Consider the following 14,066-nt stretch of genomic DNA (forward strand, 5'->3'; position numbering starts at 1 on the left):
TGCAGTGTAGAGAAGTGTACTAACTGCATTATACCTAGAGGTCTTGTTTTTCAAGTAGAACTTTCTGCACTTTGCAACCTCTACACTGTGTTGATTGAGAGATTGTGATCAGTGCTGTTAAATGTAATGGTATAGTATGAATAAATGGATAACGTTAAATATATACAAGAAATTTTATCTGCTAGCAATTCAGGTGGTTCACACCTTGGAGTCTGCTTGAACTAGTCAGATCTGTATTTTATTTAACAGTTGTTTACTGGGAAAGTCCGACTTGGAATGAGCCAATTTTCAGCGGAGGCCCGGGGAGAAATGCTCCAGATGCATGTCTTTGTAATGAGGGAGGAAACCGTAGGACACAGAGGAAATGTGTACGCACTCGGGGAGGACATGCAGACATAACACAGAAGGCACCCCAGATGAGAATCGAAGCGGAGAACCTCTTGCTGTGAGGCAGCAACGCAAATCGCTGCACCAGTGTACTGTCCATCTGCCTTGAAGCTACAAATCACAGAGCATGCTTTCACTAAAGTATCATCTGCTCATTAGAACAGTACTCCTGAAGATGCACAAAATTCAAAAAGTATCTGAAATCGCATGTTGACATAAATGTTCCTGCCTCATGGACATAGGTTAACCCCACTCCTTTAGGCATTAGCCTGTATAATGCACTGCAGCATCCATTTATTCCCACAGGTTGTAAGGAGTAATCTTCTTTGTGTAATGTTATTAATGCTCTTAAACATGAATGCTTCAGTCATGTTTGAGCCAGCATGCCAGATACGATGAAACATTGTATAGGTTCATAAGCCTTTACTAGGCTAACGATCACGAGGGCCTTTTTAAGCCTAGCCATGCATCCCAAATCTCTGACAAGTTCTGATACCCTTGATAAGTGTAAGCAGGGGCTTGGGAGATGAAACATTTACAATCTAGGGCCTGGGAGATGAACTATTTAGAGACTGCCTGTCTCAAACCAGGGATACATTTTCTGCTCCCCATCCAGTTTGTCTAAGAATGCACTTGAATTGGGTTAGGGAGGAACTCTGCTTCACGTGGCTGGGGGAGCCTGTTCCAGAGATGGGGTAATCTCTGGGATGCATACCTGTCTCTCTGGCATGTCCTGGTCACAGGGAAGGTTCAAGTCCTTAGAACAGGTAATTCTAGTGCTGTTTGTTTTGGGGATATGCAGGAGGTCCATCAAAGTGGTGTGTGACAATGCCCTGTATGCCAGGCATAGCTCTCCCCTCAGAAGCCTTTAGGAGACAGAATACAGTGATAGGGCCTTGAGGCAGTCTGCATAGGACATATAACTTGGTTTAGTGAGGAACCTATGTGGACGCTCCAGTTGTTGGATATGCCTGGTTAGGTACATACCAAAGAGGCACTGTACTCAATGATAGGTGTTATAAATGTCAAATACAGTGGAACAATGACTTCCTTGGACTTAGATGCCATAGCTTTGTTTACAAGTTGCACAACATAGAATGATTTCCTCACTACTCTAGACACGTGATGGTCAAAGGCTAGGTCACTATCTGTGTGTGTCCCTAATTCCCTGATAGCTGGGTCATCTCTAAGGGGTGTGTTTTCAGTATGATAGATAAGACGGGTGGATGACTTCCTGAAGGATACTATTGTGCATTTCTTGGCATTTAGTTCAAGTCCATGGCTCTGACATCAGTTGTTTGTGTCTGTCAGCCCCTCCTGGAGAACATTTGTGTCAGTGTGGGATTTAATGATAGCTCCTAATTTGCAATCATATGCAAATTTAGTCAGCCAGAGACCACTGACATTGACCTTGACTTCAGACACGTAAATGCCAAAAAGGAGCAGTCCAAGGACTTAAGCCCTCAGGGACTCTACTTGTGACTAGCCTGTTTGTAGAGGTGGACTCATTAATGCGAACTTCCTGGGTCCTGTCTGTAAGCCAGTTGACTGTCCACTGTGTGACATACGAGTTTATACCGAACATACTGAGTTTGTCAAAAATGCCGAGTGGAGTACTGTGTCAAATGCCTTGACCAGGTCAAGGTAGGCAGCATGCATAATTTTTCCCTCATCCATTGCTTTGGTGACCTCCTCAAAGAAGTCCACTAGTTTGATTAGGCATTATCTGCCCTTGACAAAATCAGACTGAGTTCGGTCCAGTGTCTGGGTGTTTATTATAGATCATTTCCATGATAATTCTTTCTATGGCTTTACATATAAGACTAGTGACACTTGTGGATCTGTAGTTTCCAGGGTTTGTAGATGGCCAATCTTTGTGCAGACGGATGACTGTTTTTCTCCATTCATGAGGCATGAAGCCTGTTTGGAGGCTATAGTTAAATAGCAATTCCAGAGGCCCTGATAGGTCATGTTTCATGTTATTTAGAAAGCATCCTGAGATATTGTCTGGGCCCGTTGATGCAGTGTTCTTGTTCTTGGAGCATTAAGGATCTGTTCCCTAGTGATAGCAGGGGGAGTTATACATGATGGTATTTCCCAAGGGAAGTTTGAGGGGGAGAGAGAGAGAGGTAAAGTTGGAGCTAAATTTATCAGCCAGGAGGTTTCTTCTGGCCTCAGTATAGGTGGCTCCATTTACAATGAGCTCTGCACACAGTTGTGTATTGCCTTTGAGGTTGCAGACCTAGCTAAAGAATGCCTTGTGGTCGTCCTTTGCCTGAGAGGCCAAATTCACTTCAGATTTGGCTTTGGTAGACTTTTTGTCCTCGGAGGTGTTTGCTTAGTTTGAGTGTGCTTTTATCCTACCGAGTGCTGCTCATTTTTGCCATTATTTTTTCCTTCTGTTATACATCGGATTGATTTTGTGATTTCACCAGAGTGGTTTGTGTTTTGAGTTAGTTCTGTACTACTTCCTGGTGCATACAGCTGCCTCTATGCAGCTGTTAACATGCTTGTACAGGGTTTCTGTGAACAGTTCTGCATAGGCAGCAGTGTTCTTAGGGTTTATGGGGGCTTGAAATTTTGCCTGGTTATCACTTGATAGCAGGAGGTTGGCCTTGGTCTAGCTCTTGAATATTCCAGGTTTAGCTGGGGTCCAGGTTTTATATTTACTTCAAAGGAAACCATTTTGTGGTCTGACCCTACCAGAGAAGACATTACAGTGTGGGTTGTGCAGCACTCTCCCATATTACTGAGAACCAGATCCAGTATGGCTGCACCCCTAGTTGGTGTATTGACTATCTGGTTCAGGGAGTTTGTGTTTACAAAATCCAGGAATCTCTGTGCCTGTCTATTTGGTGTCGTATAGGATTCCCAGTTAATAGTGGGATAATTAGTGTCCCATGAATATGGTATTGGGTTGGATGGTTAGTGTTTCTGTTAAGTTTAAATGCATTATTTTCTGGGACATAGAGAGGGACTTATAGCTGGCGAGGAAGTGATATTGGATTTTGCTTATGGTGATTTGAACATGGAGCCGCTCAAGTGCATTGTCCTGTTTGACCAGGCTTGAGGTATATTTATTCTTGATGTAAACAGAGACACATCCACCTTTAATCCCTGTCTGTGTAGTAGCTGGTCTAAATGTGTGGAAGGCATTATAACCTTGCACTGTTAGTGTGCTGTTCACAGCTTTAAACCATGTGTCATTGACTGCACAGACATCAGTATTCTGTAGGGTGAAGAGAGCTTTTAGGGAGTGGAATTTTTTTGTTTAGATTCCTAGCAATGAGCAGTAATACTTTAGATTTTCTTGGTTTTGATTTGCTATGTTGGAAGTACTTTCAGTTTGGCATTGCCTAAAACAAGGCACTATGGGAGAAGACAGTCTTTTAGCTAGTATTTGAAAACCTAGAGGGGAGAGGTGCAGACTGTCTTTGGCAAAGCAGCGTGGTCTGTTGACCAACTCCTTCCACACTGACAAATATTGCACCTTCTTATGATGACACCAGAAAATAAGCCAATTATTAAAGTCGATCATCTTTTGTTCATATTGTGGCATCATCCTTGGAGAAGGTAAAATGCTGCTTAATGCTAGGCTCGTACCAGCCTGAGACGCACATTCCGAGTGCTCCATGATATGCTTCTCTTCATATATAATCTAGGGAGGTATGTCTCAGGTCATTTACTCCCACGTAGACTGTGACTGAGTCATCCTGGTACTTGTGATCCAGTGACCTGTGTGAGTGCATAATGTAGCAGATCCTAGCCCCGATAAGCAACTGACCATAACTTTCTCAATAGTCAGCCTGGTGTGAATTCCATCAGTGTGTCTTACGAGGGAGTCTCCAATGACCAAGAATGTTGGATTGTGTGGTGGCTTACCTTATGGGTTTAGAAGTCGAGTCTGTGTGAGATGTGGCTCTGTGTTGATGTGGGGGGTGTTTTGAAAGAGTGCATTTGAGGCTGCTGAGGGTATTTGTTATGTGTACTTCATCTAGGAGGTATCTGTGGTTTAAGAAGGTTACATTTAAGTGCTTCAGCATATGTGGGTCTATATGTCTGCTTTGAATTGTGTGTGATGGGTGCAGCAGTGCGTAGTACTTTGTTTGCTTGTACCAGTTTAGATCTGTATGATGATACTTATTTTACTGATCCGTGTCAGTCTGTTAGAAAAGATGAAATTATTTTTCTGTATACATGTTTTTCTGATTGTTGCCTTATGTGTTGATTCTTTGTACAGATGATGTAAGTTTTGAACCACTGCTGTTTGATAGTGGTTCAGATGCTGAATATTTGCAGCATTATTTTGTGGTTATTTTTATTAATTATTCATTGTTTCTTGCAATTGCTTAATTTTACATGCCTTCTTACCTAGTTCATGGCTGAAAAGTGTCTTTGGACCAGTTCACTTAACTAGTTAACAAAACAAAAAAAAATTAAATGCTGGATCTTGCTGTCTACCAGTGGATCAACCCAATCTTCTATGCATTGTTTAAATGCTAACATTGTTGTAAGAGAATACAAGTTTGAGATCATTATGCATGGGTGAGATTAGAAAGGTGGGTAGCCTTCCTTCCTTTTGAATTACAGCACATGCAGACATTTTACAAGCTTTCTTCTGTATGTATTGTGTTTAGTTGAACTAACAGTTAAACTGTTTGCTCCAGCAATAGTTTACTTATTTTGTTTATTCTTTTATTTAGGCCTAGTGATGGAAATTTGAATAAAACCGAGAAGGCATGTAGTGTCACAGTGACAGATTTTGTGGATATTGAAGAAAACATCTGGTCCCCAAGATTTGGCTTAAAAGGAAAGATTGATGTCACAGCCAGTGTAAAAATTCATCGTAGGCCAAAGCCTCAGACAATTGTTATGCCTCTTGAGCTAAAAACAGGCAGAGAGACAAACTCAATTGAACATCGGAGTCAGGTTGGTAACTGCACTTTTGCTGTAAGGTTTGCAGAAACTGAAGTTGACAATTGTGCTTAAATGGGCTTTGCTTCCTCATTTCTAATTCAGTATTTTCAAGATTGCATTATTTACAGTTAACTCATCCATTCTATAGTTAAGCAATAATCCATGATTGTGTGTGGTATTAACAGGAGTTACCCATGATTAGTGTGGTGTGATCATGAGGGAGAAGCCTGAGTGATTAAACAAAGCCGTACATGGGTAAATGCTGTGATACCTGTGCTCAGGAGTGGATTATTGCTATTATACAATGAGATTGTTTAAGAAAGAAATTGCTTACCTTTCTTAAATCTCCTTTTGTAATGACACTTCAGTGTTATTTCCCTTCGTGGCCTGCATACTGATGTACTGTGCATACTTACCTATGTCAGTACATTTACACACCATAGCAGTACAACACAGGAGAAAAGTGGGCAAGAAAGGCATGAGTTGTCTGTCTCTCTATCTGGATCTTTTTAAGAAAATCTAATTTCAGGCATTATTGACTTACAAAAATCATCTGTGATTTGCTAGAAAATAGTCTTATTTGGGACGCTGCAAAAATGTAAGAAAAATCATGGATGTTCTACGAAAGTCTGAGCAGTTTATTGGTATTGTTTCTGACAGTACGATTGATTGTATTGCTGGTAATCGTAAGTTTTAACTGTCCAGAATGTGTCTTGTATTTCCTATATTTTTGCCTTGTCCCATGTAAAAGTGTTCATTGCTGAACTAAAAGGGGTGTATTCCTACTCTAAAGCTGGCTGCCTGAGAAGATTTGAGTCACCAGACATCTTTCCATTGGGATATGCTCAATTTCCAAATGGGCACACTGATTGAGAGTCCCGTCAGCATGCATGGGTCTGAATACTAATAGCCACGTATCGTGTAATAGGAGTTGGAGAGCTTGTAGCTCTTATTCCTTTGTACTTTAAAAGTTGCAACCTGGCATATTTAGGAAAATGTGAAGTAATATTTGCCTTATTCTAACTGTCCAGTTGCATATTTCAACTTAAATACTGCATATAGGATGCGCGGCACAATCAAATGTGAAACATTGTATTGTTATGTTTTAAATAAATTACATTTCCTCAGTACTGTAATTCCAATTGAGTTGTATGTGGCTGTATATGAAATGCGTGAAGCACACCATTATTTGTCTAACAGTGGAATGCAGTCATTTTTAGGATCATAGGAGATTACTAGGCTACCAACCTGGAGGTTATTTTCAAGCCCAACTGTTTCAACCCAATGTAATACTGTAGAAGTACTGGTCAGTACCCTAGATTATAATTAGTGATGACTGCCCATGTCCAGGAGGATTGGTGGTACTGTCCCCAGTAAGAATCCACGGTGCCCCATCCACTCATTCAGGTTCCTCTTGAGGTGCTCTGTTTCACATGAATTAGTAGCCTGTTCCAAAGATGTGGCAGATGCTGGAAGATAAATCTGTCCCTCCAACATGTTCTATTTAAGTCGCAGGCCATATTTAAGTCCCTAGAGCGGGTAGCCCTAGACCCATTTGATTTACGGTTATGCAGTAAGCTCATTTGGTTTGGGTCTTGGGTTACTCTGTAGGCCAGTCATAAGTCCTCCCTACAAAGTCTATATGATATGGAGTATAGTGACATGGACTTTAGTTCGTCCGTATAAGGCATATGCTGGCGACCCTTGATCTTCTTTGGTAGATACTTCTGAGGTCTCTTTAATTTCTGCAGGTGCTTAGTATGGTACGTAACAAATGGGACGTTCTACTCAGTTATGGGCCAGATAAGTGCTGAATATAGTGGGGTGGGGATTATAACTTCTTTTGCTGTTGAGGAGATGCCTTTACTAATGAAGTGAGCTACGTGGAAAGCTTTCCTTACAACAGTAGATACGTGGTGGTTGAAGTTAAGATAGCAGTCAGCCTGTCATCCCAGGTCCTTTAGCACTTCATGGGTGAGTAGGATATTGATTTGATAGTGTGAAGGGACATTGTTTGTGCCGAAGGGAATGATGATGCATTTCTTTGCTTTTTATTTGAGACTGTGACTATTGCAGCAGTCGTTGGTCTGTGTGAGACCCTCCTGTAGTATACTGACATCATTTGTGGATTCAATGATTGCACCTAATTTGCCGTAGTCTGCACACTTTGGCAGCTACAACTTTTTAGTTTTGATCTGAACTTCTGAGAAATATATACCAAACATTATGGGCCCAGCACTGACCCCTGTGACACCCCGCTGGTAACAGGTCTGCTGGCTGATGTGGAGTCACCCACTTTGATAGTGTGTGTCCAGTTTGTGAGCCTGCTGGCAATCCATCTTACATTGAAGGGGTTTACATTCAGTTTGCCAAGTTTATTGGTTATGCCTGAATGTGGGATTGTGTTGAAAGCCTTTACCAAGTCGAGGTATGTTGTGTGCACAGATTTGCCCTCATCAGTGGCCTTGGTCACACTTTCAAAGAAATCCACCATATTTAACAGGCAGGATCTGCCCGTCACGAAGCTGAATTGGGTAGAATCCAGGGTTTGGAGGTCATCTATGTCATTATTTATGAGGTCCAAAATGATGCATTCATTGGCCTTACAGATGAGGCTGGTCAGGCTTATGGGTCTGTTGCTAGGCCACCTTTGTGGAGGGGAATAACTGTAGCTGTTCTCCATTCTGCAGAAACAAATCCTGTGGTTAGGCTGCAATTGAAAAGGGTGCTTAGTGGTGATGCTAGTTCATGTTTTATCCTGTTTAGAGTACAGCCTAGGATGTTATCTGGTCCCACAGAGGCCGTGTTCTTTGCCTTGGAAAGGGCTTTTACGATCTGCTCTTCAGATATATAAGGTGGAGGGGAAGGTTGGGGAGGGTTTATTCTAAGTTAGAGGGGATAAAGGTGTGAAATGTTCGCCAAACCTATCTGCTACCAGGTTTGCTCTCTCTGTGGGGTCAGTGTGTATGATACTGTTGGCCACTAGTTCTGCACATGCCTGGTTCTTGCCCTTTAGGTTACATACGTAGCTGTAAAAGGCCTTATGGTTATCCTTGGCGTAACTTGCTAGGTTTCTGTCAAAGGAGACATACTGTCTGAAATAATTGGAATTTAAGCAAAGAAAAACATTTTCAAAAAAGTTTGTTTATGGATGGGTGTTAGCTAAACTAGCAGCTCGCTTAGACCACATATCTGATTTTGTGCCCCTTGCAGACTAATTCGCACCAAAGTAAAAGTGAGGGCTGCAGGTGTCTGTGGCTTCGAAAGAGCTGCTCCCACCATGATGCCAACTGGCATCAGGAATACGTTTTTGAAGCGGATATCCCCTGCAGACATGACAGGCTGTCAGGTAGCACCATAACACCGTTGATGCTATGGGTATGTAGTTATGGTCTGCTGTTGCAGCTGTTTTTAAGGAACCATGCTTGGATGAGGACTGTGTCCTTTCTTGGAAAAGGAAAGCTATCATGCTTCATTAAAATTGAGACCTTATTTCTGCTTCCCACTATAGATATGCTAAGTGGATTAGAAAAGAGGAAAATAGACTGCTGTGAAGCATTGCAATGTACCCCCAACTTTCAGCATTCCAGGAATTGTCCAACTTCCAGAAAGAACTTTATTATAAAGCAATAAAGTATTCAATAGTAAAAGCAGGTCACAGAGGAAAAATACAGAGCATTCCAGAAAAGTTAATCATTTCAAGTGTAGAACCATGTGACTTGGCATTCTGACTGTTGAAGAAAACATTCTTGTAAGGTGAACGTATTATTACACCAGCAGTGCTCAGTTGCATGTAACTGTGAACTTAATCTTGCAGCTGCTAAAAAAGTAAGGTACTACAGCATCTGCCAACTCACCAGTAAGGGCACAGTATTTTTAATTTTTTATTTTTTTTTTTTTTTTGGTTTAAGAACATGATATAAAACACCAGAACTCTTCCTTAATAAGCCAGACTTCTTGGGTGATGACTTTGCATTGCGGGATATTAACTCTGAAGGTGCCGGTTTATTTTTCAGAATTATCATCTTACGATTTCACTTTGCAGGACTTAAGTGGGTAGCTGTTTGGATTTTTTTCTGATATTCCTACCTTAGCACAGACGCAAAGTGATGTGAGATACTTTTACATCCCCAGTGCTATGCAGTTTTCAACTCAGTTGTTTTCTTCTGCTCACATATTTTGGATAGTGATCCTACTAACCTACCAAAACCTTCCTAGTGTTCCTGCAGTCATTAGGTCACTAGCCAGGGAATCCTCACTGACATTGTCTGTAATGCATGGAAAATAAGCATGATATGAAGCATTATGGGAATTGCCAGTGCTTCAGATCGGCCATCTGCAACAAGTATAGAGAGAAGCTTTTGTGGCCTTCATCAACATCTTGCTTATGTTAGCTGTGGGGGGTGCCCATTGCAGGGATCAGTGATGAGAGTTCATGTGACACTACATTATTTCTGGATTGACAGGTGTAGAAAAGGGAAATAATGCCAGACTTTGTTTAGAAATTCATTATGCATATTCTGTTCATGAGGTGGCCTTGCATTCCTTATGAGTCACAAGAACTTCTTGCTTTGCAAGGGGTGGGGCTTGAACCTATTTGCCATTTACTAGTAGTTATAACAGGCATCCCTTCAGCAGCCACCTGGAGAGTGCATTGGTGTATTACAGATATTATGTTTACCTAGTATCCCAAGGCATAGATGTGAGGGATAATATTGGAGTAAAATGGATCCCTGCATGTGCATCTTTCTTTATTGCCTGTTAAGGAGTTTAAGAATTGGCAGGGTGGGCAAAATAGCCACTGAGAGATCTGGTCTCTTAACTGTGCATCTTGCAGGTTCAAGTTCCAGTCTCTATGGAAACAGTTTCTGGGAAAGCCACCTGACCTCACTTGTGCTGCTTGCTGTGATTTGAGCTGCCGGGTCAAGAAGATATTTGGTGGATGTGCACAGCCTAGGCTGAAGAAGGTATTTGGTGGATGTGCACAGCCTAGGTTCACGAAGGTATTTTGATGGAGGATGTGCAAGACCTAGGTTCTCATCCTTAGTGGGTGAGCTTAAGCAAGATTATTCTGGCAGTCTCCATCCATATGACATTCTGACTGGTCAGTCTTCTCAGAACCTGGCCAAGGATCTCCAAAAGAGGAAATGGGCACTGACCATTGGGGAGTGATAGTGGAGGATTCTGTGCATCGTCCTAGTTTGGTGTCTTAAACAATGATGTGCTCACCTGGGGTGTAATTGTTTTTTAATGTAGGAATTTGAGAAAATTCTGAATTGTGATGAGCTGGGGATATCTTTGGTGGAAATCCAGTCATCCACTGCAGAAGGCACTTCTTCCAGATATGCATATATGATGAGTAGATGTTAGCTGTGGCTTAATTGCGGACTATTGCAGTGGGTAGCTTTTGGAATTTGTTCTTATATACTTGTTAGAGTTTTGAATTTTCTCCAGTGCTCTGGCAAATGGGGGCAGATGTGCCTCCAACTGTCACACATTGTGATGTCCTGAGCTAGACTTGAAAGGGTGTTCCATCTCTTCTGCTCTTTGGTTCTTTACTGCCACTCACACATTTCAATCATATTTTGTTTTTCATTTGAAAGTTCTGATTGAGTGCCAAAAACTGCTGAAACGCAAGTGTTTTTGGACTTTTGGTTATGGTGGGCTGTACAAGTGTTTAGGGCCAACACACACAGTCTCATTTTATTGATTCAATTTCATTGTGATGGGACATGAAACAGTAATGTGACTAGCAAAAATATAAAAGCACGAATCTGTGTTAGATTGAAATTGTATGTCAGGCTGTTGTTATAAGAGTGATGTTGTTAATGATTTTTTTTAAACAAAGTCTTGCATTAGGCAGTAATGTGTGAGACTAGCATATTTCTTACAGAGCTGTTGCGGTTTGTGCTGTTTCCTTTTTAACCCAAAGCTTGTTTATCAAGATCAGTATGCTTAAAAAGTGGAACTTGCTGGACTACCAAGATGACTGCAGTGACCAACAGCTTAATTTAATTTCTCCAAGTATGAACAAAGAAACTGAGAGATGGATGAGGGTTTGTAATTATGCCAGCTTTAGTAAAATTCATTTACTGGCTAGTAAGTACACTGTCTGGATGACAGAAAGAAAAAACTTAGTGTGACATCCCCTCTGTGGACCAGTAATCAGGGAGCCTGAATCCTCACCACCGATACTGGAGAGGGATGTTCACTTGGAACAAAACTAGATGCAATCTTTCCAGATGCAGCTCTCTGCATCAGGTACAATTTTACTTAAGAGCACATAGGGAACACACTCAGTCTTGGGTCTGGGTTTCTCTCTTTCTCCAGGTCTCCAGTAAGACTCCCCACTGGCACAGCTGTAGAGTTGAGTCCTCATCCGAGTGTCCAAGTCAAGTCCTGCATCACTCTCTCTGTGAAACCAGTGCTCTGTGTCCCTGTGCCAAGCAGCTGACACATGCACACACATTCTTTGAGATTTGATTTTCTCTCACACACCCGTGCCCACACACACACACACACACACACACACACACACACACACACACACACACACACAGGCTGGCACAGATTTGCTAGCTATGCCCCCTTCTGACCAGACTGTATAATAGTTGCACTGTCACCAGGCGCTCGAAAGCCAGCTACTCTAAGCCTCATACAAGGGTACCCAATTATACTGAGTGAAATTAATAATCCGATGTTGTCAATCTTAATTTTATCCTTGACAGATGGGTTTGGTTCCAATATTGGAACCAACTCTGCCATTACTACAGCTCACACAAGCTGGGGGGGCATTTTCTGAGCAAGACTGTCCAAAGCGCTTGCTCTCTATTAGAGGCCAAGTTGCACATCTGTATCCTGGAGATAAGAGCTGTGCTTCTAGTGTTGCAGGCCTTTCAGACAGCTCTTCCTCAGGTAACAATTGCATTTCAAACGGACAATATGGAAGTAGTCTGATACATCAACAAGCAGGGAGGAACCAAGTCATCAGAGTGCGGCAGTGGGTGATCTCTTCCAACTGCTTTCTAATAGCAACATAAATTCCAGGGAGATCTAGTGTGATTGCAGACAAGCTGAGCAGACGTATCCTTCAGCCTCACGAGTGGTTTCTCATTCCAAAAGTGGTGAAAATGATCTGTCAATAGGGTCGACCTTGCTGTGACTTGTTTGCCTGTCCCCTAAACAAGTACAGCAATTACTTTGCCCTGATTCCCCCTCCAGGGAAGTCACCCAGGGATGCTGTCATCCACAGTTGGCCCCATGGTCTCCTGTATGCATTTACCCTGATACCTCTAATTCTGAAATGCTTATTACAGAAAGCACTAAGGTTGAAAAGCACAGTAATCTTCATTGCACCCTTTTGGCCTTGACAGATTCGGTTCCCCTTCCTTTGGCCTTATCTGATTTGACAACCCTGGATTCTGGACCCAGTTTCAGAACTTCTGTCCTATCCAGACGGACTTGTTCAGACATTTTTAACCTCAAGCTGTCAGCGTGGTTCCTCCAGTTCCATTAGTTGCCAGATATCCTAATATTTCTTCCCCAGTATGCTACATTCTTTGTCAGCTCAGAAACCTTCTCTCATAAACTATACTCTAGCAGATGGAAGAGATTTACCGTGTGGGCCCATGAAAAACATATTAATCCTTTTTCGGCTTCTCTAGAGCATATTTTAGACTTTTTAGCCTCTGTCTTCCATGCTGGAGCTTCCTCTTCTACCATTATTACAATTAGCTGCCATTTCTAGTTTCCACAATGGTTTGGAAGAATGTTCTCTAGCCTCTCATAGACTTTGTAATATCATTCTTAAGAGGCACACTTTTGTTAAAACACCTTTTCAAAGATCCGGCACCCCCTTGGGATCTAGACTTAGTGTTGCGGCCATAATACATTCCCCCTTTGAGCGCTCTGTGGAATGTGATCTGATGTTTTTAAGTTGGAAGACACTGTTTTTGGTTGCAATTACTTGTGCCAGAAGAATTTCAGAGATTCAGGCCTTGTCGTCCAAACCCCCTTATCTGATTTTCCACAAGGATAGAGTTTCTTTAAGAGCAAAACCCTCCTTTCTACCTAAGGTAGTCTCAGAGACTAATATCAATCAATCAATTTACAAGTTTTCTTTCCAAATTTTTTCAACAAAGGGGAATATTCCTTACATTTACTTGATTTTCATTGACAATATGTTTGTCTTCACAGAATAAAAGACATTCGAAAATCAAATCAACTATTTGTTTCCTTTTTCAGTGCAAAATTTGGTAAGCCAGTCAGCAAGGTAACTCTGGCTAAATGGCTGAAAGGTTGCGTTTCATTTATTGATGATAAAAATAAATTAACCTTGCCTAGGCCCGTGAAAGCACACTCTACAAGATCTGTAGCCACCTTAGCAGTTTTCCAGTCTGGTGCTTCGATGGATGTTTGTGCAGCATCTACTTGGGCTTCTCCCCATATTTTTATTACTCATTGCAGATTGGATTTGGTCTCTGGAGGAAGAGCATCCTTTGGTTCGATGGTGCTCAGAAATATTCTTCCATGACTCCACACAAGATTTTAGATAGCTCTGTCAAGAATAAAATGAAGTTTGACAACATTAGGTAAAGAAGTCCTGGAACTTTATGATAATTGCATTTCTTTTTAATGCAAATTATAGTGTTTGATTAATGCAGTAAGGCTTTCAGGATTGGCCACAGAGTCATCAAATAGATGTAAGTACTCTCAGTTTAAAATATTCTCTAAAGGACCAGACACAATGAAAAGTTTAAATA

General features: G+C 41.6%; 1 protein-coding gene across 2 annotated transcripts in view; it reads left to right on the forward strand.

The window, feature by feature from the left end:
- The window catches only part of DNA2 (DNA replication helicase/nuclease 2), a 1,108,563-nt gene that overhangs the window by 280,499 nt on the left and 813,998 nt on the right, over positions 1-14,066 (forward strand). For both annotated transcript variants that reach the window (XM_044056952.1, XM_044056951.1), the window contains exon 7: positions 5,091-5,316. In XM_044056952.1, the coding sequence (XP_043912887.1) occupies positions 5,091-5,316 (226 nt within the window). The remainder of the gene's footprint in view (positions 1-5,090; positions 5,317-14,066) is intronic.

The sequence above is a fragment of the Protopterus annectens genome, chromosome 14.part0 (assembly GCF_019279795.1).
Source record: "Protopterus annectens isolate FY-2018-M chromosome 14.part0, PAN1.0, whole genome shotgun sequence".
Taxonomy (NCBI): domain Eukaryota; kingdom Metazoa; phylum Chordata; order Ceratodontiformes; family Protopteridae; genus Protopterus; species Protopterus annectens.